The sequence below is a fragment of the Myotis nattereri genome (assembly GCF_964212035.1).
Source record: "Myotis nattereri genome assembly, chromosome: 7".
Lineage (NCBI taxonomy): Eukaryota > Metazoa > Chordata > Mammalia > Chiroptera > Vespertilionidae > Myotis > Myotis nattereri.
The window spans coordinates 73,491,452-73,517,492 of NC_138082.1; the positions used below are offsets into that span (position 1 = coordinate 73,491,452).

At 36.6% G+C, this 26,041-nt stretch overlaps 1 protein-coding gene across 2 annotated transcripts in view; it reads right to left on the reverse strand.

The window, feature by feature from the left end:
• Nucleotides 1-305: 305 nt before the first annotated feature.
• The window catches only part of SPOPL (speckle type BTB/POZ protein like), a 60,017-nt gene continuing 34,281 nt past the window's right edge, over nt 306-26,041 (reverse strand). Inside the window, exons 2-12 of one of the 2 annotated variants that reach the window (XM_081095928.1) lie at nt 22,537-22,673; nt 22,234-22,355; nt 21,838-21,989; nt 19,064-19,191; nt 17,245-17,340; nt 13,717-13,894; nt 13,581-13,636; nt 11,821-11,943; nt 5,780-5,922; nt 5,641-5,694; nt 306-2,420 (exon numbers count right to left, since the gene is read on the reverse strand). In XM_081095928.1, coding sequence (XP_080952054.1) covers nt 2,276-2,420; nt 5,641-5,694; nt 5,780-5,922; nt 11,821-11,943; nt 13,581-13,636; nt 13,717-13,894; nt 17,245-17,340; nt 19,064-19,191; nt 21,838-21,989; nt 22,234-22,355; nt 22,537-22,614 — 1,275 coding nt within the window. In that variant the 5' untranslated portion in view covers nt 22,615-22,673 and the 3' untranslated portion in view covers nt 306-2,275. Of the gene's footprint in view, nt 2,421-5,640; nt 5,695-5,779; nt 5,923-11,820; nt 11,944-13,580; nt 13,637-13,716; nt 13,895-17,244; nt 17,341-19,063; nt 19,192-21,837; nt 21,990-22,233; nt 22,356-22,536; nt 23,683-26,041 lie in introns of those variants that run through there. The other variant, XM_081095929.1, reaches the window with a different exon arrangement.

A 26,041-nucleotide genomic window follows, 5' to 3' on the forward strand; every position in this document is an offset into this window, starting at 1 on the left:
CTTAAGATTTGCAATAAACATGAAAACAAGTAAGCGAGGGAAATCTGAAATGTTCATTATATGGTGTTATTAGTGAAGTCACTATAGTTAGAAATGTAGATTCAACAGTGAATTAATTCACAATGTGCCTCTGTGCATTTGATATACATGGGTTCACCAGCGTTTTTGTTTTTATTTTATATATATATATATATGACAACAAAATTCTATAGCCCGAGGAAGGAGTTTTTGTTTTCTTTTAAGACCCAGGCAAAATTTAAATTAAAATCTTAGTATATATGTATGTGAGCATGTATTTTTTAATTGTACATTACAAATTTAATTAATTCAATCTTATGGCAAAGTTAAGCAAGTGAATTTCTGCTCACTATAGCACTGATGGAGTCCACTAATATTTAAGAATCTTTCTTTTATCCCAAGGTATTCTTCCAATTTAAAACTTAAGTTAACAAAGACTCAACGAAATTACAAAGAGCAAAATAAAGATATCTGAAAAAATAAGGTCTTTCAAACTCGTTTGTTATGGATAACAAATGTGTATTTGACAGTGTTGTTCAATGTAAATATGAATCACTCTTGATGTATTAGAATTGCTCAGTGAGTATCTAACAAAGAAATACAAAAAACCTATTTTAAGACCTCAGGCTTAATTATTTTCTTTTTGTACTGAATTAAAAACTAAATAAACAAATTATACAAATTTTAATCTGGAGAATAGTTATGTATGCAAATATATAGGTATGTGCATTTTTTTCCAGTGACACACTTTTCCCCTTGTGGTCCAACATCAATCTTGCCTAAGAAGCATGCTGTCCCTATTTCAGGAAACCCGATGCAGAACAGACCTCCACTGTGAACAGAGCTATCCAACACTGAGCATGTGTATGTGTTTAAAGCTGAAATTCATTTACAATAAAGAACTGGCCCATGAAAAGCAGTTTATAAGGTTTATCCTGTTCACATTATGCAGAATTTCAGTATCATCCACAATGTTAGTACAGTAACTGAAACAGAAAGGAAAAACTAAGGGGATGGGGAAGGTTCAGAATGTGGCCTGACAAGTTTCTGAGGGTTTTCATAAAAGGAGAGACTTTAGTCTGCAAATAATATCAGTTTGTTGTTTTTAGGAGAGTAGACCGTCCAGGATTCACTTATTGTTCAGATGCCTTCTCCAATGTGTGATAAAAAAAAAAGAGTGAATTTAATAATGATTAACTGAAATGGAAATGAATTTAACTATAATGAAGGATATCTTTCTTATCTATTATCACAAACAGCCAGTTACCTCCATCTGTCTTAAAAAATTATTTCAAAAGTTAAGACACAATTAACTATACCTTATTAATTCCCTCAAAAGCAAAAAAATATATGTACCATTCAGCATACAAAAGTTACACATTAAAAGTGCATATATATCTCTCTTCATTGGCCCACTCATTAAATTTACATTTGGTCATCCTTACTTTTAACATGTACAGAATTCTTCATATAAATGTAGGCCACTATAAATTAAAAAAAATTAATTCAGCACAAAACATGCTTTCTTATTGAAATCTTATCCTCAATCAGTTCTCAGTAATTGTAAACTTGGATAAACCCACAAAGAAACACAAGCAAAGGTTTGTTATGCTTCTTAGTTTTCTGGACAGTTAACATATAAACATCACAAATTCTACTAAAAATCTGGGCCAACTCATTGCATAATTGCCCCTGAAATGAAAAATAAATTAGAACTGAAGCAGTGTATTGCCATAACTTACCTTGAAGGCAAGCAGGTTCTCCTGTATTTATAGAACTTAGACTGGAGACATTAACAGTTATCTCCAATACAAGTGCTTTTAAGAACCTAGTCTTAAACTTTGAGATAGCATAGCAAAAACCCTAGAAAATTAATTTTGCTTTTCTGAAGCTAATGGAAGATCCTTTTGAAACTTAATATCTTCAGTTGTCAATATTACTGCATTATGGAGCTAGTGCAATCCTGCATAGCCTTGGTCAAAATGACAAGGCACAATAAAAAAATTAAAGTATCATATGAACAAGAGAAGTCACTGGAGATAATTTAAGGCCTTGAAGTGAATTAGAGTATAGTCAGTCTAATTTAAAGCTGAAGAATAAACCATAAATTATCCACCTGAAATGCAAGCCATACGCTTTTTCAGCTTCTGCTCTGTAGACAACAGAAACAACTCTTGCTTATGGTTTGTCTATTAGAATCCTTCTGGACCTGGAGGAATAAAAGTCAATTCCATTTTTCTACAGTTCATGGAAGATTTCAGGACTGTTTTAGCCGTTTGCGTGGAATGCCAAACTGTGGACACTGTGCAGATGCTAGTGCTCGGAAGGCTTCTGCTACTAAATGAGGGTGAGATTGAATCATGGACTTCCACCCTGATGTTTCCATTATGTCCGTTGCTTGGCTGAAAAATAAAATTAAGAGATGTTTGTTAAAGAATACTTTTCAAAATGCATTACTGTATTGTCAATTTTTAAAATTTATGGATTTCATAATGTTTTGAACACTCTGCCTCTGTATGTATTCCAACCACTTGAATTCATTAAAATATCATTCACAAAATATCTTAGTAGTATTTCTGTAACAAATGAAACTATTAGAATTTTCTGGAAATTCTATTCTCCTGAAGCATGTGACACTTGTCTCCATAGTTTAACTTTCAAGAGCTCTTTTCCCTGGCTTACACTCAGGTTTTTTCTCAAGTTGCAACTTTTGCCTTCTACTCTTTTAACATTCATTATTCATCCTATCTCATCCATTCTTCATAATTTTAGCTATCATATTCAATGATGACAACTACTGATTTGCTAAATCCTAAGCCTCCTAACAAGGTTCATTCCCAACCACTTGTTCTCTTTACTTGGATGCGTTTCAAGTTCCATAAATTCAGCATTGTTAGATAAGAACTCAACATATCTCCCCAAACCTCAAATTCTTCCTCCCTTATTTCCAATCAGCTAATGCTTCCATCATCATCCAGTGATTCAAGTCAGAAACCTGGGTATAGGAGCTCCAGTGGCGCAATCGGTTAGCGCGCGGTACTTATAAGAAACCTGGGTATCATCCTAGACCAGTGATGGCGAACCTTTTGAGCTCAGCGTGTCAGCATTTTGAAAAACCCTAACTTAACTCTGGTGCCGTGTCACATATAGAAATGTTTTGATATTTGCAACCATAGTAAAACGAAGATTTATATTTTTTATATTTATTTTATATATTTAAATGCCATTTAACAAAGAAAAATCAACCAAAAAAAGAGTCTGTGTGTCACCTCTGACACGTGTGTCATAGGTTCACCATCACTGTCCTAGACCCTTTCCTCTTCAATCAAAAATCAAAACTCTGATGATTAATAAAAACACAAACCTATTGGGGCCTGGCCCAGGCTGCAATCTTTTACTGGATTAATCTTTGAGTAATGTCTTAAAAAGCCCTTAAAGTTAATTTATATGGCTTCCCAGGATCTTATCCCCGCCTGCTTTCTCTAGCTCAGCTTCTTCTCATAACCTCTCTCTCACTCTATACTATTGTTTCTTTTCACCCAATCTTTGCATACCTGATTCCCTTTTTCTGAGATACACGTTTCTACCTCTTCCCTCTTCTTTATCAAGGTAACTCCTACTAATGCTTTAGGTCTTTATTTATACAATTCCTTGAAAAGGTTTTCTCTGACCCCTAGATTAGGTTCGGTTCCTTTGCTATATGCTCAGATGGGTATGCTATACTTTACCTATCATCATACTTTACTTCAAATACTTGTTTAATTACTATTTATCTCCTGCTAAACCACAGACTCTGGGAAGCCAGGGAAAACATTTATCATGTTCACTATTATATTCTTGATATTGAGCACAGTGCCTTGGGCCGTATTTACTGAATAAATATAAATACCCGTAAAATGAATGTTCAATTACTGCCTTTAGGTTTCTGTACTTTAAGTTATCCTTTCTGTCTGAAATGCCTGTTATTTCTTTTTTAGTTCCTCTAATTCCTCTTCATATTTTAAGACACATCTGTCATCTCCAGTAAGCCATCCCTAAACCTTCAGCACATACCTTATCACACTGCTTACCATATTATAAAAAATAATATATTCATGTATTTGTTTCATTAAATTTCCATCGACATATGGATGATATATTCATATATTTGTTTCTTTCATTAGATACATTTCTATATATAAATGACATATTCATATATTTCTTTTATTAAACAAATTTCTCAAGAATAGGGACTTTTTCCTCATAACTGTTTTTAAAGGCAGCACATTAGCATGGTGCTTGAGTCACAATAGATATGAGGTACACATTTGTTAAACTAAACAGTAGCTAATCATAAAACTACCTTATTTGCCTGACATCAGAGTAACCAATGTGTTTATAATTTCAACTATAGTTGTTCAGAATCACACAGATATCTCTTAATATACCTGACATTTTCACTTATTTAACAAATATCTACTGAAGGTTTGTACATACAACAGCTTCTTCAGGGGATATTAAAATACTCTTGATATTTTTTGACATTGAAAAAGTTAAAAATGTAAAATATTTTCTTAACAGAATAAAACTAGAGCTTGTAAGTGGCTAAGTACAAAGGATCATAAATTGTCATTTGCTGTAAACACATTATGTTTTAAATTTAAACTGATTTTTGTTTAGATCACATACCATAACATATTATCACACTGATCAATATTCAGAAAAACCAATAAACTAAAAAGAGAACTCACAAACTGACAGGAATTCAGTTAACTTCACACATAGCAAAACAAATTAAAACAATAGGAAATAATTAAGTAAAAAAACATTAATTTTATTGTCTCTAACACTGACTTCTCTGACTTTCTTTTATCCACTTGTCTTTTTTGACATACTTATATCAACTTTTGCTAACTTGCAAAAATGAAATTTAAGGGTTTACAAGCAAAAATGAATCAAAAGATTCAACTTTCAACCTATCAACTCTATCCTTTTTTATTTTGAGTAATTATAAAGAATAGAAAATTCTCCCTAAAAATGAGAGAAGAAAACAAAGAAAGGAAAAATAAATTCTAATATTCAGAAAGCTTGGTCTTAGAAAAGATATAAGAACTATGCTACCTCTTACAGTTTTACCAGGAAAAGTAAAGATCAAATTACTCCCATTTTTAGAATATTAGGCAGCTGGCTTAATAAAGCATTCAATGCAAAGTACTTGGCTAACCTAAGAAGCAATGGGTTAGCATTCAAATGTGAAGACGTTTAGGGCAAATATGAAGGGTACATTCCTCAGAGAATAAAATGAACATTTTCCATATTCTTAGAAATTCTTTCTGAAGGGACAGGAAAAGGATCTCCAGTTGCCATTGAAATACCTGGACTCAACTACATACTAAGTGAGCATATGAGCTTCAGAAATTAGGGCATTCATCTCAGTTCACATTAGCAGCTGATCTACAAGGGGGCATAGCCTCAAGAATCCACTAAGTTAGTCAAATTTATTTTTTTTTTAAATAACCAGCAGTTTACTCCATATAAATAATATTTCAATTCCTACTTATTGTAGTTGAACAAAAGGCCTATGCAAACACTTAATTCTATGTAGGCAGATCAACTTTGAGTCAGAAACTGATGTCATCTTACTTGCTGTTCCAGTTTTTCCCATCTTTACACCCAAGCTGTCGAAGTACACTGCACCTGCATTGAAGATTTAAACACACTTAAAAAAGTTCGGTGACAAATGCTGAAGGTGTCATGCCGCTGAAATACAAGCATAGCTTACCTATTAATAAAGTCTATGGCTTGTGCTTTCAACTGTTCTGCACTGTGCAAATCTGCAAGGACAAGGGTATCAGCAACGTTTTCCACTGAGAGGTTACTACACAAAGCTTCTTCACACAGGACCTTCAGTCGTTCCAGTGCATACTATTCAAAAGGAAAACATAACCATTAAACATTCACTGAAAATACCAAGATTTTAAATACATGAAAGTTGGACTTAGGAAATAAAGTTAAAGCACGTTATACTTTGAACTAAGGGTATTTTAAAAGTCTCTAAATTATTTTTAACCTAATATGAAGAAAATATTAATGAATATATTCGAGAGAAAGACCAATTTTCTTTATGAAATTTCAATTTCCATAGTATAAAATACTGTATTTTAAAAATAGGGTTTTATTCTTAAAAAAACACACACACCTTATTACTTAATACTTTTAATGAGTACAGTTCTCTATTATTATGAACACTAGAGGCCTGGTGCATGAAATTCATGCATGGAGGGGGGGATCCCCTCAGCCCAGCCTGCACCCTCTTCAATCCAGGACCCCTCGGGGGATGTCTGTCTGCTGGTTTAGGCCCGATCCTGGGGACTGGGCCTAAACTGGCAGTCGGACATCCCTCTCACAATCCGGGACCGCTGGCTCCTAACTGCTCACCAGCCTGCCGGCCTGGTCACCCCTTACTGCCCCCCCTCTGGTCTGGTCACCCCCAACTGCTTCCCTCTGCCGGCCTGGTCGCCCACAACTGCTCTCCCCGCCGGCCTGGTCACCCCTCACTGCCCCACCTGCTGGCCTGGTCACCCCCAACTGCACCCCCGCTGGCCTGGTTGCCCCCAACTGTTTCCCACCTCCCCCCAACCCCCAATGGCCTGGTTGGCCCCAACTGCCACCCCTGCCCGCCTGGTCACCCATGCAGCCTGTTCGGTCGTCCGTCTGGTTGTTTTGGTTGTGATGGCCCCTGGCTTTTTATATATTAGGATGAATGTACCAACCAGTACACTCACTGCATGTTGTCACAATCCAATGCATGTAATACTTGAAGAATGAATTACAAAGCTAAAGAAGTCATATTCATAACCACTAAAAATCTTTAGTGTATATAACATCTTTAGTAGCTTTATTGAGGCCTAATTAACATACAATAAACTGCACTTATTAAAGTTTATACTTTGATAAGTTTATAGACATATAATCACCATTAAATCAAGATAGTGAACATATTCATCATCCCCAAGTTTCCTCCTACACCTTTGTAATCCTTCTCTTTCACCAAATCCCAAGCCAACGGCTCATATGCTTTCTACTGCTAAAATTTTATTCACAAAGTATAATTATTTTGAGATTCACGCCTGTTGCTGCCTGTGCATCAAAAGGTCAATGCTTTTGCCAAAACCGGTTTGGCTCAGTGGATAGAGCATCGGCCTGCGGACTGAGGGGTCCCAGGTTCGACTCCGGTCAAGGGCATGTACCTGGGTTGCGGGCACATCCCCAGTAGGAGATGTGCAGGAGGCAGCTGACCAATGTTTCTCTCTCATCGATGTTTCTAACTCTCTATCTCTCTCCCTTCCTCTCTGTAAAAAATCAATAAAATATATTAAAAAAATAAAAAGGTCAATACTTTTTATTGTTGAGTATTATCCCATTGTATATAAACACACCACAATTTATCCATTCATCTGTTAATGAACATTTGGGTGCTTCCAGTTTTTACCTATTACAAAGAAAGCTTCTATAAACCTTCATATATTAAGTCATTATATGGGCATATGCTTTCTTTTCTCTTGGATAAAAACCTGAAAGTTGGGTCATATGGCAAGTGTAAAATGTCTTAGGGAACAGCCAGTCTTTCAAAATAGTTGTACCACTTTATATTCCCATCAGCAGTGTATGACAGTCCTAATTCTTCCACAGCTCTTGGTCTTGTAATTTCTAGTTATGATGATATGTGTGTAAAAGAATCTTGTGGTGCCAAAACCGGTTTGGCTCAGTGGATGGAGCGTCAGCCTGCGGACTGAAAGGTCCCAGGTTCGATTCCGGTCAAGGGCATGTACCTGGGTTGCGGGCATATCCCCAGTGGGAGATGTGCAGGAGGCAGCTGATCGATGTTTCTCTCTCATCGATGTTTCTAACTCTCTATCTCTCTCCCTTCCTCTCTGTAAAAAATCAATAAAATATATTAAAAAAAAAAAAAAAGAATCTTGTGGTGATTTTAATTTACAGTTCTCTAATGGCTAATGATGTTGAGCATCTTCTGACACTGATTGACATTATTTTGGAAAAAGGCTGTTCAAATATTTTCTATTTTTAGAAATATCACTGCTCTTTTTTAAAAATTGAGTTTTGAGAGTTCTTTATATAATCTGAAATAAAAGTCCTTTATCAGATATCTTCTGAATAAAAGGCATTCATCAAATATATACTGTGCAAATATTTTCTTTCAAGCTGTTGCTAGTCTTTTTATTTTCCTGTGTCTTTTGAAGAAAAAAAGTTTTCAATTGTATTGAAGCCCAATTATCAAATTTTTAATTTTATGTAGTACTAGGGGCCCAGTGCATGAATTTGTGAACCTTGAAAGAAACTGTGGGCGGCGAGGTTGCGGTGGGCACAGGGGTGGGTTTCGGTACATCCTCCCTGCCCCTGCCCGGCCCCTCCCGCCATGGCCCCCAGTTCTCTGCTGGCAGCCCCGCTCCCACTGCCATCGCTTCCACGTGCTGATGGCACCGGCCCTGCTTGCACCCACTGATGGCGCGGAGCTTTTGGGGCTGGCTCCAGCAGCGGGTGCGAGTGGGGCCGGTGACAGCAGTGGGTGCAAGAAGTGGCTGCTGGCACCGATCACCCCTCAGGAGCAGGGGGAGATGGAGAAGCCCTGAGGGGCGATTGGGGCCTGCAGCTGCCACTCGCACCCACTGACAGGGTCAAGTGATTGGACCTGGCACCAGATGCCAGCAGCAGGTGTGAGCGGCAGCTCCAGCGCCAGCAGTGGGTGTGAGCAGTGGCACTGGCGCAGGACTGTGGCACGTAGGAGGCCTGCCTTGGGTCTGGTGCCCTCGTTCACCTGCCCCACCATCCCACCGCGTGGCCAACGCCTGCCACGTTCCGCGCCCTGCCACCTGCTGCCAACGCCCACATGTTCCGCACGCACTTCCTGTTGGTCAACACACGTCATAGTGGCCAGTTGTTCGGTTGTTCTGTTGTTCGGTCTATTTGCATATTAGGGTTTTATATATATAGATGTTTTTGGTGTCATAGTTAAGAAATCTTTGCCTAACAAAAGATCACAAAGACTTTTTCCTATGCTTTCTTTAAGAAGTTTTAGATTTTTAGGTTTATAATCCCATTTTGCATATATTTTTATATATGATGAAGTTCATCTACAAAGGTCACTTTTTCAAATGAGTTCAATCAAAGTTCACTTTGGGGGGCATTTGAGTATCTGACTTTTCCAGCACCATTTGTTGAAAAGACTGTCTTTTCTCCACTGTGTTATTCTTGCACTTTTATTAAAAATTAAGATATTCATATATGTGACAGTCTACTACTGTACTCTCTCTTCTGTTCCAGTGAATTATTTGTCCATGTTGTCACCAACAAAACACTGTCTTAAATACGGAGGCATTAGAATAAGTCTTGTTGTCAGACAGTGACAGTCTTTCAATTTGATTTTCTTTTTCAGTTCTTGATTATAGGTCCTTGTTAATTTATTGGGGGAAAAAGCCCATTAGGACATGTTAATTCTCCTAATTAATTTTAAGGAGAATTGAAATTTTAATAATATTCAGACTTCCAGTCCATAAACAAAATTTACCTCTCCATTTATTTTGACCTGCCTGCATTTCATTTAACAATTCATTGTAATTTTCTGTATACATATCTTGAACATTTTTTGTCTATGTATTTATTTATGCCTATGTATTTAATATAGTTGATACTAATGTAAATAGCATTTTTAATTTAAATTTTTATTGAGATAGTTATAAATTCGTGTGTAGTTGTACGACATACTAGATTCTATATACATTTGGCTCAGTTCCCCTCAATGTTAACATTCCGCAAAACAAGTGTAATAACACTTCACATATATACATATATACTAGAGACCCGGTGCACAAAAATTTGTGCACTCGGGGGGTCCCTCAGCCCAGCCTGTACCCTCTCTCAGTCTGGGACCCCCTCGGGGGATGACCACCTGCTGGCTTAGGCCCACTCCCCGGCAGATTGGGCCTAAGCTGGCAGTCAGACATCCCTCTGGCAACCTGGGAGCCCTCAGGGGATGTCCACTTGCCAGTGGGGAGCACGCCTAAGCTGCAGTCAGACAACCTTAGCGCTGCTGAGGCGGGAGAGGTTTCCACCATCACTGTTGTACTGGCAGCCGTCAGCCTGGCTTGTGGCTGAGCAGAGCTCCCTGTGTGGGAGTGCACTGACCACCAAGGGGCAGCTCCTGCATTGAGCGTCTACCCCCTGGTGGTCAATGTGTGTCAATAGTGACCAGTGACTCCCAGTTGCTCTGCTGTTAGGGTCAATTTGCATATTGCATTTTTATTATATAGGATAGAGGCCTGGTGTATGGGTGGGGTCAGCTGGTTTGCCCTGAAGGGTGTCCCGGATAAGGGTGGGGGTCCCACTGGGGTTCCTCGCCAGCCTGGGTAAGGGGCTGAGGGCTGTTTTCAGCCTGGCCACACCCCCTTCAGGTTGGGGGTCCCCTCTGGAGTGCCTGGCCAGCCTGGGTGAGGGGCTGAGGTCCGTTTTCAGGCTGGCCACACCCCCTTCAGGGAGGAAGGTCCTGCTGGGGTGCCTGGCCAGCCTGGGTGAGGGGCTGATGGCTGTTTGCAGTCTGGCCAAGCCCCCCAGCAGGGAGCCTCAACCCATGAAGGTGTGGCCAGCCTGGGTGAGGGGCTGATGGCTGTTTGCAGGCTGGCCACAGCCCCTTAAGAGTGGGGGGTCCCCACTGGGGTGCCTGGCCAGCCTGGGTGAGGGGCTGAGGGCCGTTTTCAGGCTGGCCACAGCCCCTTCAGGGTGGGGCGGGGGGGTCCTGCTGGCGTGCCTGGCCAGTCTGGGTGAGGGGCTGATGGCTGTTTGCAGGCTGGCCAAGCCTCCAGCAGGGACCCTCACCCCATTATAGTGTGGCCATCCTGGGTGAGGGGGCTGATGGCTGTTTGCAGGCTGGCCACGGCCCTCAGCCACCCACGCTTCCAGTGGAGGCTGGCTGGAAGCAGGTATCTGGGATTTATTTATCTTCTAGAATTGAAACTTTGTTGCCTTGAGTGGAGGCCACAGCTGACCAGGCAGGCAGGAAGCTTGGCTTCCTCCATCAACAGGACAACCAAGCCTCCTGCTTGCTCCACCTCCGTGGCTGCCGGCCGCCATCTTGGTTGGGGTAATTTGCATACAGTCACTCTAATTGGCTGGTGGGCATGGCTTGGGGCATGGCAGAGGTACGGTCAATTTGCATGTTTCTCTTTTATCAGATTTTGTATACACACACACACACACACACACACATACATTCACATATGCATATACATGGATGAACGTCACATGACAATACTTTTGGAGAAAGCTCCCAATGTGCTCTCAGGATTGAAAACTACTGGCTTTAAGATTTTTTGGTATTTTTGCACTGTTTCCCTATATTAAAAAAATCACCATCATAAAAGAGCATAAAATTATCATTATTTTCTCTTTCTACACTATTAAATTAAAAAAATCAATCTATAAACAGAGAATTAAATTAGTCAATATAAAAAATTTTCAATTATATATAATATTGTGTGTTCTTATAAAACAGTAAAGATACACTCAAAACTATTGAGTTTATAATTTAATCTCCCATAAAACAATTTACTTTCATATAAAGATATTTTTGTCTTATTGACTAAGAAAACCTCACTGTATGCTATTTTTTAATACTTTCAAGAGCCATCTACAAATAGTATAAATCAATCCAGTATTTCAAGTTATTTGGGGTTTTCATTTGATGACAGCATTCTTGATATATCAAAGGCTTGAGGACATTTTTCAGCTCTTTAACACCTAATTACTTACTTTGTCTGCAGCTGCCAACAAGTTGTCAGCCATTTTGTCAAGGTTTGGTGCTTTCCCTGTGTAAATGAATCTCATCATTTCTTTAAAAACCTCGGGGTCTACATCGTTTATTTCCACTCGATTCTGATATTGAAAACAACACATAAGAGTTATACTTAAAGAACACAGACACACAAACAAACCAAGGAGAAACTTTGACAGTAATTTAAAAGCCCCAAATCTGTACAACTCAAATATAGATTAAACTCTATTTTAAAATTTATCTTTGGTAAGCTACGCAGGCAAAGTGAAACAGGCAGGTCTAAAAGGAAAGTATATGTACCAAAAACTACCATGTAGAAATATAAATCCAATTTCTTACTTTAAAAGAGTAAAACAAAAATCTATAGGCCAAACGAAATACATCTGCATGCAATTTCTGACCTCTATCTTAAAGATGTCTATTAAGTTTTTCTTTGCAGAATTCCTAAGCTGTACTACAATGCCTAAGATCCTGTAACCACCTTTAAGTAAAAGAATGGCCAGGTAAATGAGATAATTCCAGAGCACCCATTATATCTCAGAACTCTCCCTTTTGCAAAATGGCATGTACTATTATCTATGGCACCTCACCTCTTTGCTTAATACATGCTCAAGTCCAAAGAGGACCAGTTCTTTTTTATTCCTATATCTTTGTAAATTTGGTTTCTCTCCTGGGATTAATCAAGCTAAATATCAAACAATAAACAATAGTAAACTTTTCTGACCCTTTGCTGACAATAGCACTTGACACATCATTGATGTCTGCTTACTTGGAAGTGATCAGAAAGTTGATTATAGTACCTGCCCAGACCAACAATCAAAGGAAAGGAAGCAGCTATTTTGTTGCAGCCTCTAGTTCTGCAGAAAGAATAAAGCTGAACCCACATAAACCCTGGAGTCGTCCAATTGGAGCACTAAGATTCGATCACATGTAATGATGCAACCAGCAAAGAATCAACCTCTGAGCTTTAATCTGACATTTCAAGACGACAGGTGACAGAAAAACACCTGGGAAAACCAAATAGGTAATATCTTGATTACAGCTAATTTATAATAATGTAATTTATGCCATTTTTTGTTAAATCTAATAAAGAGCAACTTATTTTAGTGGTTAAAATGTAGGCATTATTTTTGCTCTAGAAAACAACTTCCAAAATCTACTCATAAAATCTAGAAAGGAGAAATATACTTCTATTATAAATAATATGTTTTTATTGCTTTTTAGAGAGAAAAAGGGAGAGAGATACAGAAATAGAAACATTGATGAGAGAGAGAGAGAGAGAGAGAGATATTGATTGGCTGACTCCTGCCCAGCCCCTACTGGGGGTCTAGCCCACAATCTAGGCATGTGCCCTGACCAGGAATAGAACCAAGAACCTCTTGGTTCATGGGCTGATGCTCAACCAGTGATCCACCCCGGCTGGGTGAGAAATACACTTCTTAATCAGAGAACTCCCAAATAGCTATGGCCAAGAACAGTCCTTTGATAACTACCCTTCTGTACAAGAATTACCTAATTATTTTTCTACCAAGTGGGCACCCAAATAGCTGTTATCTGGAATATTCACCCACTTTAGGTTACATCGACGGTTCTACTAGAGAACCCATTTTCCCCATCTTTCTATTTTTTTCTAAAATCACAGTATAACAATTGAGAACATGCACTGTTACTTTTAAAATATACAGTCCACTATTCTACTTTTGCACAAATTTATTGTTAACCCTTAAACTATGGTTACCTTTTTGCTTTCTTCCATTTCATGTTCAAACATTGCATTAAAAACTGGGGATCGAGCTGTAACAAGATTAAGCATCATTATTTAATGCACACATTTATAAGAGAAATGTACTATATTACCCAAAAGTAGAAAGTACCTGCAAGTACAGATTTATGAGCTCTAAATTCGTGTCCTCTCACAAAAAAACTGCAATCTGTAAATCTTGTGTTTTCCCAGAGATTACCTAAATCTTCTGCTAGTCGACATTCAGGAACCTTCAAAGTATTTGTATTAGTATGCCCTGATATATTTACTGAATCTTGGACCACACTCACCTAATAAAAAAGGGACAGTAAGAAAAACACTTTTACAATTTAATATCAATAATTAGTTACTAAGACTATACTTAAATATCTTATCATTAAAATTATTTGAATAATTAAATGCACTCCTGATAAAGATGCTAATACCTGATCACTGAATTTAAGGATACAATTTAAAGGTTATAAAACTACAGTCTATGATTTGCAATTTGGGAAGTATTTTAAGTGCTATTCCTACATGTTTCAACTCTGGTAAAACTGATTTAAATATATAGTTAAATTGATTTAAATTTTAAAGTATAAGAATTCTCACAAAAGCAACTGTAGTTATTAAAAGTTCATGGGATCTTTTATTTTTTAAAAATCAACAGTAAGAATACAAATATGATTTAGTTTTTCAGACCTTTTATTTACTGAATTCACTAATCAATAAAAACTGATATAATTTCAACATTGCTTTTATACAAACTCAAATATAAAATATGGATTAAATTATTACTCAATGGAGATGACCACTGTCTACTGAATATAATATTAAAACACTATTAAGTCTTGTACACCACTTTGAAAGAATTCTACTATAAGAAATTTCAAATTACGTTTAATAAACTGAAGAAAATACTACCTCAACAAGTAAAGCATATTTTTTAGAGTAAATAAATCATTTTTTACAAAACTGCTGTTAGTTAGCCATTGTTTTTAAGCTTTTAAGTTTTGTGGTCATTTTTTTTTTTTAAATCCTCATCTGAGGATATTTTTTCCATTGATTTCTAGAGAGAGTAGAAGGGAAGAGAGAGAGAGATGAAAGGGAGGGAAGACAAAGAGAGAGAGAAACATCAATGTAAGAGAGACACATTGATTGGCTGCCCCCCGCACATGCCCCTACTGGGGCTGGGGTTCCTGCAACTGAGGTATGTACCCTTGATCAGGAATTGAACCTATGACCCTTCAGTCTACGCCAACGCTCTATATATTGAGCAACCGGCCAGAGGTGTGATCATTTCTTATGCAGCAATAGATACATATGTTCATTTGAAAACATTTCATATGGCTTTTATTAAATAAGAATAGATATAAATAAGGACACATATAAATACAGTAAACTACGTAGAAAATGTAAATTACAAATATGTAAATTGAACCAAACTACTAACATGCTAACACGAAAAGTATAATAATAATCCAGTATAAAATATCTGGAGAATATTAAATCTTGGAAGTTCTCATTCATCTAGATGTATAAACATGTATCTCACTTATGTGAATGGGCACTTCTAAAGAAAAAATTTATTGAGGTATTTTTAATTAATCATTTTGTTTTTCCAACTTGCATTATTAACCTTTTGGAATCATATGTCATAGAAATCATCTAATCAATCACCTTATTTGGTAAAAGTTTTCAAAGTGAGAGCAAGAGAAGGTAACCAAAATGTCCTAAATCACACTGCTGGTCAATATCACAGGGAGACTAGACCTACATTCCCAGATTCCATTTTTTCAGCACTCTTTGTACTGCACAATATTTCTTTAGATATATGTTTTTTAAATTAGTAGTACTACTTTAGTGCAATTATGATTCAGAAAGGATTTATCACAACACTCTTTTGAGATGCTTTCCTAAATACAAGTGCCAAAATAGTGTGTATATAAAGATTCTCCTATTAAGTTTTTAATTATCCAAATAGTTTCTAAAACTTTAATAACTACAAAATAGAAAAAAGCATCATCAATCTTTACTTGATTGCCCTGTTACACCATTATCACTTAATGATACATAAACCAAATATGTTGGTGTTAACTCTCAGGATTTAGTTAGGGATCAGTTTTTTATCACATAGTATTTATTTGTTCATAGAAAGCATTTCTCTTGAGATTTCTAGACAGCAGGAACTCTATCAGTTCAATTACTTGCATAATGTATGCAGTGGAGTTATAAAAATGTAATGATATGTTTAATTTAGGAATGGATTTCTTAAATTCTATACATTGCCTATTATCCTAACTCAAAATAACACATTTAATGTAAAGATTTGGCAAAAATCTGGTAACTAAGGAAATAAAAGCATCAAAAAATAAAGCCATTATTATCAGGCTAGAACGTGATGTTACATTTCATTTGTATTTTGTATATGTAATTATAATTCAAAAGAATTTATATTATTGACATACATATCTATTGTCATAGCAACCACAAATTTTAATTAAGACATTCCATTCTCCAAGGGTATTCAAAGGACTATTTATTGAGAAGTTAATAATCTAATTAAAAATTGATATGCATTAAATTCTGATAATTATTTTCTTGATACCTATATTAAGAAGTTAGTTAAAATTTTAGTTTGTCCCTGGTACATATTTAAATACAGGTAATAAAACATTCTTATTGAATGGAACCTAGAGTAAAAAATTCAGAAAAAAGGCTGAGATTCTTTGCTGAGGTTAAATTGTTTTTCTTTCAAAATAAAAGGGCAAATGCAGAATACTCAAAATTGACTAAATACTGCAAAGCAAAGTCTCAAATTCATTTGACAGCTCTTTCCCAAATTTGCTTTTGGCTCAACTCAGACTACTATTCAGACTAAAAAGAAACATGTGCATGCTCTTCTCAACTGTAAGTACTCTGAAAATCTGGGTCTCCTCAAGTGTGGAATTAGGTGACGGAATTAGGTTCCAATTTTTAAAAAAAATCTCAATTCTCTAAATTAATTCTGAGAGCTAGGAATTTACAAAGGTGTATAGGACTACAAATTTTTCTGCTCTAGTTAACTACCTAACCATCCCTCACACTGGTTCCAAAGTAAAGTTTTAACAGTGTGATTCCACAACATCTTATAGAATAGTGGGTCTTAGATTTTTTGATTTTCCTAAATAGATGGTATCCCATTTTGAAATCTGGGTGAGAGAAACAATGTTGTCAAGTTTTCATTTTGCTATGAAAGAGCTTTTTAGAGAATAAAAGCCAACGTTCCAAGTATTTTAAAACTGAAAGAATATCTTGGCAAGAAAAAATAGGATGGGAAAAGGGTATCTTTCTAAATGAAGTAAGTTAATTTTATGAAAAATTCATATATATACCACCCAGTCCCCCTCGAATATATATAATAGAATGGCATGGGTCTGTAGACTACAAGGTTATTTAAAATCTTTTGGATTTAAGAAGATGAATTAACCTAAATAATTTTCTATTTTTCCTATTTTTCTACTTATTCCTCAATTCCTGCCCTTTGTATCACTTTGGGAGAGAAGGCATAGAGCTGTTTACACAGTTAGGAATTTCTACCCCTGGCTACTTGATTTACAGTATGGAACTTGCAAGATTAAATTATGTCTTGCACAAAAAGGGTAGCACCAAACTGCCTTACCTGTCTACAGCACCACTTGCAGGGGAGGGGGAGGAGGCAGTTCTTTACGTGGGCAGTGCAATGCTTCCTCCTCTTCTGCAAGCAGTGCTGGAGATGCTGTAGAAGGAAGGGCAGCAATGAGAGGTGTGAAGAAATGGTGGAGGGCATGAGGAATGTCTGTTCAAAGTACTTTTTGCCTTCCTATGCCTAATATGGTGCCCAGGGTATAAATGTCTACATTGATAAAATGGCACTTAATTACAGTATCCAAACTGAATCTGATCAAAGCCAACTTAAAATGTAAAGTCCCTGTGGGCTCTATTTTAAGGTCACTAGCGTGCACAATCTAGCAGATAAAAAGTATACCTCAAAAAAGTGTATTTTCAATTTCAGCCTTTATTCTGAATTTCTTGATTGTCTAGGTTCCAATAAAACATGCTTAAGAACATACCTGTAAATAATATTTCAATTCTAAAAAAAGAAATATTACCTTAAAAAGTTAAAATTAAAAGTTAATAGTAAAAGTCTTTACAAACAGAATTTTAGCTATAGTAGTTTTTAATTGGATTACATAGCTTTTAAGATTTTTTAAAATTCTAAGATTACAAGATTTTTAAAAAAATTAACATGCTAAAATTTAAGATAACTACTAAAATTCTTGGAAATGTTATATTAAGAATACTAAAATTTTAAAACAATATGACATTTATTTAGAATACTTCTTAGAATCTCTATTGATAACAAATGTTTAGTTATTTTAAAAAAATTATTTAATAATCATTTATGCTCAAGATATTTGTGGTATGTACTTTATCAACCAAATAACTGTATTCATAACAAACTCATCATACACTTCATTTAACTTGTCTAAGTAAAAATAAGATGTACTATATTTGCACTATATCATCTCTGGGGCGATGTTTCAATTATTCTTCTAACAGCACAATGGCGTACAATTAGTTTGTAATCTTGCCAAGAAATCGTCCACATTTTCTACAAAGAAATCAAAGCTAACTTAGTAGTAATTAAGGAAGTTACTAAGTTTTCAAAACACTCATCTGTCTACAATAACCTATTGAAATATATTTAACACTGAGTTTACCTGATTATATCCTATTAACTGGCACTCCTTTGAAAATTATCAACTACTTTAAAATTTTTCAATAAAACTATGTAACCGATGCATAGTCTTTATAGTAAACTATACTGGTAACATAATTCTTGAATTCACTCCAAAGCTGAATCTCAACAATTTGTATACATAAAACTACATAATGATAACATGCAGACAGGGGCATACTTAAAAATTTGAGAAACTATTGCTAAAAACATTATTTTATTAAATGAATCCAACTACTTGAATGAATAAAAAGCTTCCCAATCTTTTTCAGGCAGTTCACTGTTCAAATATGGTTTCAAACTGGTAAACTACTAATAATGTCTTAATGTTTAATATGTCCAATTTGAATATGACAAAAAATATTCAGTATCTACGTCAGAATTATCCAGAATGATGAAGATATTTACATTTTTCAAATAAAAATATACACACCCATAGACACTCATAGTCTTCATAAAAGAAAGGAATGTTCAGTATGTGTTAGTGTAACGGCATATATAACTTACAAGTAGAGATATGACCAGATTTTTTCATAGTGTCATATCTCTGATTTCTAAGACAATCTAGTCAACTTTTATAAGTAAAATATTTTCAAATGAAACCTTATCAATTATCCCAGTTATTATTTTGTATAATATACCCAATATTGTTGTTGTTTATAATTTTGCTCCATTGCTAAATATAACCACGAAGTTCCATGAAATAAAAAAATGTACCCACCTCACAAAATAATGTAAGCTTGTCATCTGGTAAAAGACCATTAGCTTCATCAAGCAAAAAATCCCTTCGAATGAATTTTTTAAAACCCCAGTCCTTCCCTTGTACAAATCGATATGCTCTTTGGCTTTCTGGTGGGAAACAGAATAGAAGTTTAAATAAAACAAGTATCCAAGAAACATTTTTGTAAATGATAACACAATTAAGTGAATACGAAAAAATAGTAAGAAGTACAGATATTTGTGTTCATAAATAAAATGTGTCATTAGAGGTATATCAGGTAGAGCCAGATCATTCCCCAGCACTCATCAAATGAGCTCACTTTCAGATTCCTGAATTTCTAGGTAGAAGAAAATGCAGATCAAATCTCATGGAGAAGAAAGATCTAGGCCCTATAATAATAAAATAAGATCAAAATACACTGGCATGGGCATACTGTTCATCATCTACCATCAGCACCTGATTACAAACACAACTCTCATTTTCTTCTTCTCCCTTTAAAAGCAGATGCTCTAAGTCATCAGGAAATCCTTTAAACTTAAGCTTTCCTGGGATATCCATCCCACTGACAAGTTTTACTGAACCAGAAGATACCCATTAACTGATGAAAAAGCTAAATAATGTCACTTATCATTCCCAGGTCCTTAGACATAGTCCCCTAAAAACAATTTTCATAAAAGTCTGAAAGACGGTTTTTAGTATAATTTAATAAATAAATGTCTGAAGTAAACTGTATACTATGACATAAACAACATCCTCTACAATTAAGTATTCACTGTCTGTTACACAAAAAATTAATTGGAGGTGGAACCAGTAGTAAATCTAATTGCAACACACTATGTTATGGACTGAATGTGTGTATCCCATCAAAATTCTTATGTGGAAACCATACTGTTACAGGATTCCAGGCAGGAAGAATAGGGAAAGAGAAAAAAAGTTAAAACAAGGCCAATTTTGCAGCTAGCTTGTAACGAACAAGCCATTATCTTCCCCAGCCAAGGACAGGAGAGCAAATGGTTAAAAAAAAAAACAAACCTCCCTAAGGAGACAATACAGAAGGGGGGGGGGGGGGGGGAGGTGCTGGGAAGGAAGGGAAAGGAAAAAAGGGCAGTTTTACTCCCTAAGTGGAGAAGCCAGCAGTCTTAAGGCTTGGCAAGATAAAGTTGCCAGGTGCTACTCATGATTTCTGGGAAGGCCACAATAAAGTAAAAAAAGGGACTTTGAGAATTAACCTGTACCAAAATATTCAGCAAAGGAATTTTGAAACCTATAAACAAAAAGGCATATAAAGCCTTGGACTCCCTCCCAACTCACTCTTCAGAATAGCTGAGAACCCATCTGTGCTTCATAACCAGAGGTACAGTTTGCTTGCTTTGCTTCTTTAATAAAGGTGCATGCTTTAATAAATGGGCTTTCCACAATATAGTTAAGGTCTCTCGTATAAATTCATTTATATGAGAAGATAAGGATTGAGGTTGGAAACAGCCTTCTCCCACTGACTCAGGGCACTGTCTTGGAACACCTCTCTGGAGATGGTGAGAGGTGCCTATAACAATACCTTCCAATGTGATGGTATAAGACAGTGATGGCGAACCTATGACACGTGTGTCAGAGGTGACACGCAAACTCTTTTTTTGGTTGATTTTTCTTTGTTAAATGGCATTTAAATATATAAAATAAATATCAAAAATATAAATCTTTGTTTTACTATGGTTGCAAATATCAAAAAATTTCTATATGTGACATGGCACCAGAGTTAAGTTAGGGTTTTTCAAAATGCTGACACGCTGAGCTCAAAAGGTTCGCCATCACTGGTTTAAGAGGTCAGTGATTGGGACTAGATAAGTTCATGAGGATGGAGTCCTCATGAATGGGAATGTTGCTCTTATGAAAGACCTCACTAAGCTCCCTAACCACTTCCACCATGTGAAAACATGAGTAGTTAGTCCACAACCCAAAAAAAGGATCTTCATCAGAATCTGACCATGGTAGCAACCTTATTTTAGACTTCCCAGCTTCTAGGGTCAGTGAGAAATAAATTTCTGTTGTTTCTAAGCCATCCAGTCTGTGGTATTTTGTCATGGCAGCCTGGACTGAGACACTCCACTGTCTTAAATGCCAGATAATGTGAAACTGTATTACTTTGGCAATAAAAGATAATATTAAATAGTATGTATTTAGAGGAGGTTATTTTGTGATGTTAACTTGATTCTGTGAAAACACTTAAAATTTAATGCAGCAGTTATGATATATTATACATCTTCTTTTAAAACTCCAGGCTACATGATTTCAGCAGGTTACATATGGGAACAAGTCTTAATGCTAAGAAAAACTGACTTCCTTTCAGTCAATGTTCTGGTCTATTATTTAAATAAAATTTTAGGGACAAAATAAGACATTAAAAATCTTTCCAATATTCTTCAGATTTTATCTAACAAAAATAGCAAGGGAGAAGAGAAATATTTCCTGAGCACCTATTACATATGCCAGGCATGGGACCAGCAACTGTGCTTTCAAGTGACAAGTGAATGTCATTTTAGAACATGAGAAAATTAACTTTTAGTATTATTTTAAATAATTTTACATGTCTATGAAGTCTAAAACTTACTACAAAAACTATAGCTCTATACAGGTGTTTAAAATTAATTAATAGCCAAATTAAATGTTTTAGGTTAAGCAGACTTTAGTGGGAAAATATATCCTAAGCTTTGTAGGCAGACATGCAGAAGTCACAGCAAGTAGTTACAGAGTCTTCATTCAGTTTGCAAATCACTTACCCATTGCTTTTGTTTCTTCTCTTTTAGCGTTCAGAAGGGAAAATTTGAATTTTGCTCGAACTTCACTTTTTGGGCAGCTGACTAAAAGCAAATATAAGGACAAGTAGTCTTTACTTTCATCATCTAATCCTTTTGGATTTACCCTCAGGCACCTAAAATAAAACAACAGGCTCACATGGAGGAATATGATACTTGAAACATTCAGAAAAGAGAGGCAATACCGAAATCATTTGTTAATATCCCCTCAATCCCCCCCCCCCCTAGTTCTTTACAATCCTCTATACTATTCTTAGAAATCTATGGTAAAATAGACTATTATCTGTTCAGGTACATTAACAACAAAACAATAAAGTAGCCAATGATAACATCTAAACTCTAAGCAAACAAAAATCTTACCATTTCATTTTGTCACTTGGGCTAGATGAGAATGTTGAACTTTTTAACACTTCACCCATTTCTTCTCGACAAAAACTGAAGTTATTAATGGTCCACATGTAGGAAAATTTTACAACTTTAACCTAAGAGATTCAAAAAAACACTTTCATAGTGAACTTTATGCTTTTAGCCTGTCACATGTTAAACATCCTATGACCCAGTCTTTTAACATTTCTAATAACTATACCAAAGTACTTCATAATACTCTCAAAATACTGTAAAATTTGCAAGTAAAATAAAGTGAGGCATTTCTACGACATGTACCTGTGTATAACACCAGCTTTCTGCTATAGGAGCAGTAGACATATCTCCAGGGAGAGGTGGGGTGGGTTCCCGAGACATTGCCGATTTATTGCAGTCTTCCAAGATTTATGCACTATCCCATACAGTTGAGTACTTTACTAAAAGGAAAAAAGTTTCATTTACTGATCAAAAAGCTTAACTGACTATATTCAGGGAAGAAATATTTAAACAATCATAAAACAATTATATGGGAACATGTATTTCATTATTTTTATAATTTCAAGAAATCAGCCTTTGTAATATAACACTAGAAACATAAACAAACCTAATACTTGTAGATAAGGTATTATTTTATAAAGGTAAACTTATCAAAATACTATGAATCAAAAATTACATAGCTTAATAGTACGATCATAAACACTAAATAATATAGAAACAATATTTGATTCACCTTCCTTCATCTTTTTATTGACTATTTGCAAAAATCCAAGGGGTTCTAAAGTCAGAAGAGCTTTGGATATTACAAATATTGGTCACTCATATGGTAGATCCCAAAATTTTGACCAGTGAAACACAGATGGGACCTAACTGTAATGCTGTGTAGTAAGAAATAGATTTCCACAAAAGTCTAATTTTATCTCACAATAAAACTCCATCCCTATCAGTTTGTTCCCTATTAAAGACTATGTGTCATGCTGAAAAACCAAGATGATGGCATAGGTAAACACCGGAAATTGCTGCCTCACACAACCACTTCAAAAATACAACTAAAAGACAGAAAGGTCATCATCCAGAACCACAGGAAGGCTGGCTGTGTGAAAATTCTACAACTAGGAGAGAGAAAAGCACACTGAGACTCAGAGGAGGTGCGGAAGTAAAGGGCAGAGGTATGGAGGCGCACGTGGAAAAGGGCTGGCAACTGAGGACACGGTTGTCTTTTTCAATCGGGATGGAGTCTCAAGCTCCCAACTGCTCTGAACTCCAGTTCCGAGCAAGTCTCTGGGGACCCAGATTCATACGGGGAGAAACTGGACTGTCTGTCATCGGGCGGAACATGAGGGCGGCTTTCTCTCAGAGGTTCTTGCAGCAATTACCGGGACACTGAGACATGGGGCCGCTTAGGGTAGGACTGAGGATCAGCCATAGCTGTTTGCTCTGCCCTGATGATTCCCTGAGACCCCGCCCCATCCAAGCTGCGAGCAGAGGTTTTTGCATATGAATGCCCTGGCCCTTTGTAATCTGAAATTTACCTAACAAACTGCAGCTGGGTCAGAGAGACCCAGAACTTCCAAAAGAAGGCCCAAGAAGGCCCACAGCAGCTTGCACTGCTTCACAGCTGGGCCTCATCTGGGCACCTCCAAACCCCCAACAAAGAAGAGGAATCTGCAGATCTCTCCATAGCTCCTGTTGGGTAGCCTCAGGCAGAGGCTAAATTAGCACCTCCTTAGAGATCGAAGAGCCAGTGTACCCAGTGGTCAGAGTGGGACCATCCAGATTATAACTCCTCAGATCCATAAGGGACACAATCAGGGGGCAGACTCAGTGAGCACCAAAGCCCCACTGAAGCAAGTCTTGCCCCAGAAGGGTGTCTCCAGCACAGAAGTTCTCCCACTGCAGACACAGCTGATTCTCACATTCAATTGGCCTGGAGGTCAATTCCTCCCAGTGATACCTTCAACAATCAAGGCTTAACTATGACAAGACTGTGCACAAAGGCCACAAAAGGGTGCACCAAGTGTGTCCCCCACAGGTAATTGGGGAGGCTGAGCCATTAGACCCTATAGGACACCTAGCACAGAAAGCCACTCTATCAATACAGGAAAGCACAAAAAATGTGGAGACAAAGAAACAGGTCACAAATGACAGAAATGGAAGAAAGAAAACTACTGGATATAGAGTTCAAAACCACACTTACAAGGTTTTTCAAGAATTTTCTAGAAACCGCCGATAAATTTAGTGAGACCCTCAAGAAATCTAGTGAGACCCTCGAGGATATGAACAAGGACCAACTAGAAATTAAGTATACACTGACTTAAATAAAGAATATTATACAGACACCCAACAGCAGACTAGAGGATCGCAAGAATCAAGTCAAAGATTTGAAATATGAAGAAGCAAAAATCACCCAACCGGAAAAACAAAAAGAAAAAAGAATCCAAAAATACGAAGATAGTGTAAGGAGCCTCTGGGACAGCTTCAAGCGTACCAACATCAGAATTATAGGGGTGCCAGAAGATGAGAGAGACCAAGATATTGAAAACCTATTTGAAGAAATAATGACAGAAAACTTCCCCTACCTGGTGAAAGAAATAGACTTACAAGTCCAGGAAGCGCAGAGAACCCCAAACAAAAGGAATCCAAAGAGGACCACACCAAGACACATCATAATTAAAATGCTAAGAGCAAAAGACAAAGAGAGACTCTTAAGAGCAGCAAGAGAAAGAAACTCAGTTACCTACAAGGGAGTACCCATACAACTGTCAGCTGATTTCTCAACAGAAACTTTGCAGGCCAGAAGGGAATGGCAAGAAATATTCAAAGTGATGAATACCAAGAACCTACAACCAAGATTACTTTACCCAGCAAAGCTATCGTTCAGAATTGAAGGTCAGATAAAGAGCTTCACAGATAAGAAAAAGCTAAAGGAGTTCATCACCACCAAACCAGTATTATATGAAATGCTGAAAGGTATCCTTTAAGAAGAGGAAGAAAAAGGTAAAGATAAAAACTATGAACAACAAACATGCATTTATCAACAAGTGAATCTAAAAATCAAGTGAATAAAAAATCTGATGAACAGAATAAACTGGTGAATATAATAGAATCAGGGGCATAGGAAGGGAATGGATTGACTATTCTCGCGGGGGGCGGGGGGGAGTGTAGGGGGTGCGGGAAGAGACTGGACAAAAATCGTGCACCTATGGATGAGGACAGTTGGGGGGAGGGGGTAAGGGCAGAGGGTGGGGTGGGAACCAGGTGGAGGGGAGCTATGGGGGGACAAAAAAGAGGAACAGCTAATAATCTGAACAATAAAGATTTAATTTAAAAAATAATAATAATTAAAAAAATAAAAGTTTAAAATATATATATATATATATACACACACACATACACACTTAGGTATATAATTTATATGTAGAAATAGAATGTCTTATACAGCACATCATTATAAAAAAAAACACAAATCTTATAGTAGTAGTGTCTTGCCTCGGGAACAAAACTAGAAGCAATACTCTAGGGTCACTATTTATTCACTGCTGTCCACTCAATGAAACAAGAAACCTGTTCATTATTATTAAAAGGTAATCAGATCATCTGAGTAAGAGAAAGCAGCTTGCAAAGAGGAATGGAATCCAAACAGGAAATGGCAAGAAGTCTTCTGAAAACATCATCTATTCTCTAAGGACAAAATTGCTACATCAAATGGGATTGTCACTTTATAATACATCTTGTGGCTTCCATGTGGAAGAAATAAAAAGAAAACTTCCACAGTTTCCTGGGGGAATCCAGTGACCTTCGGAAGGAA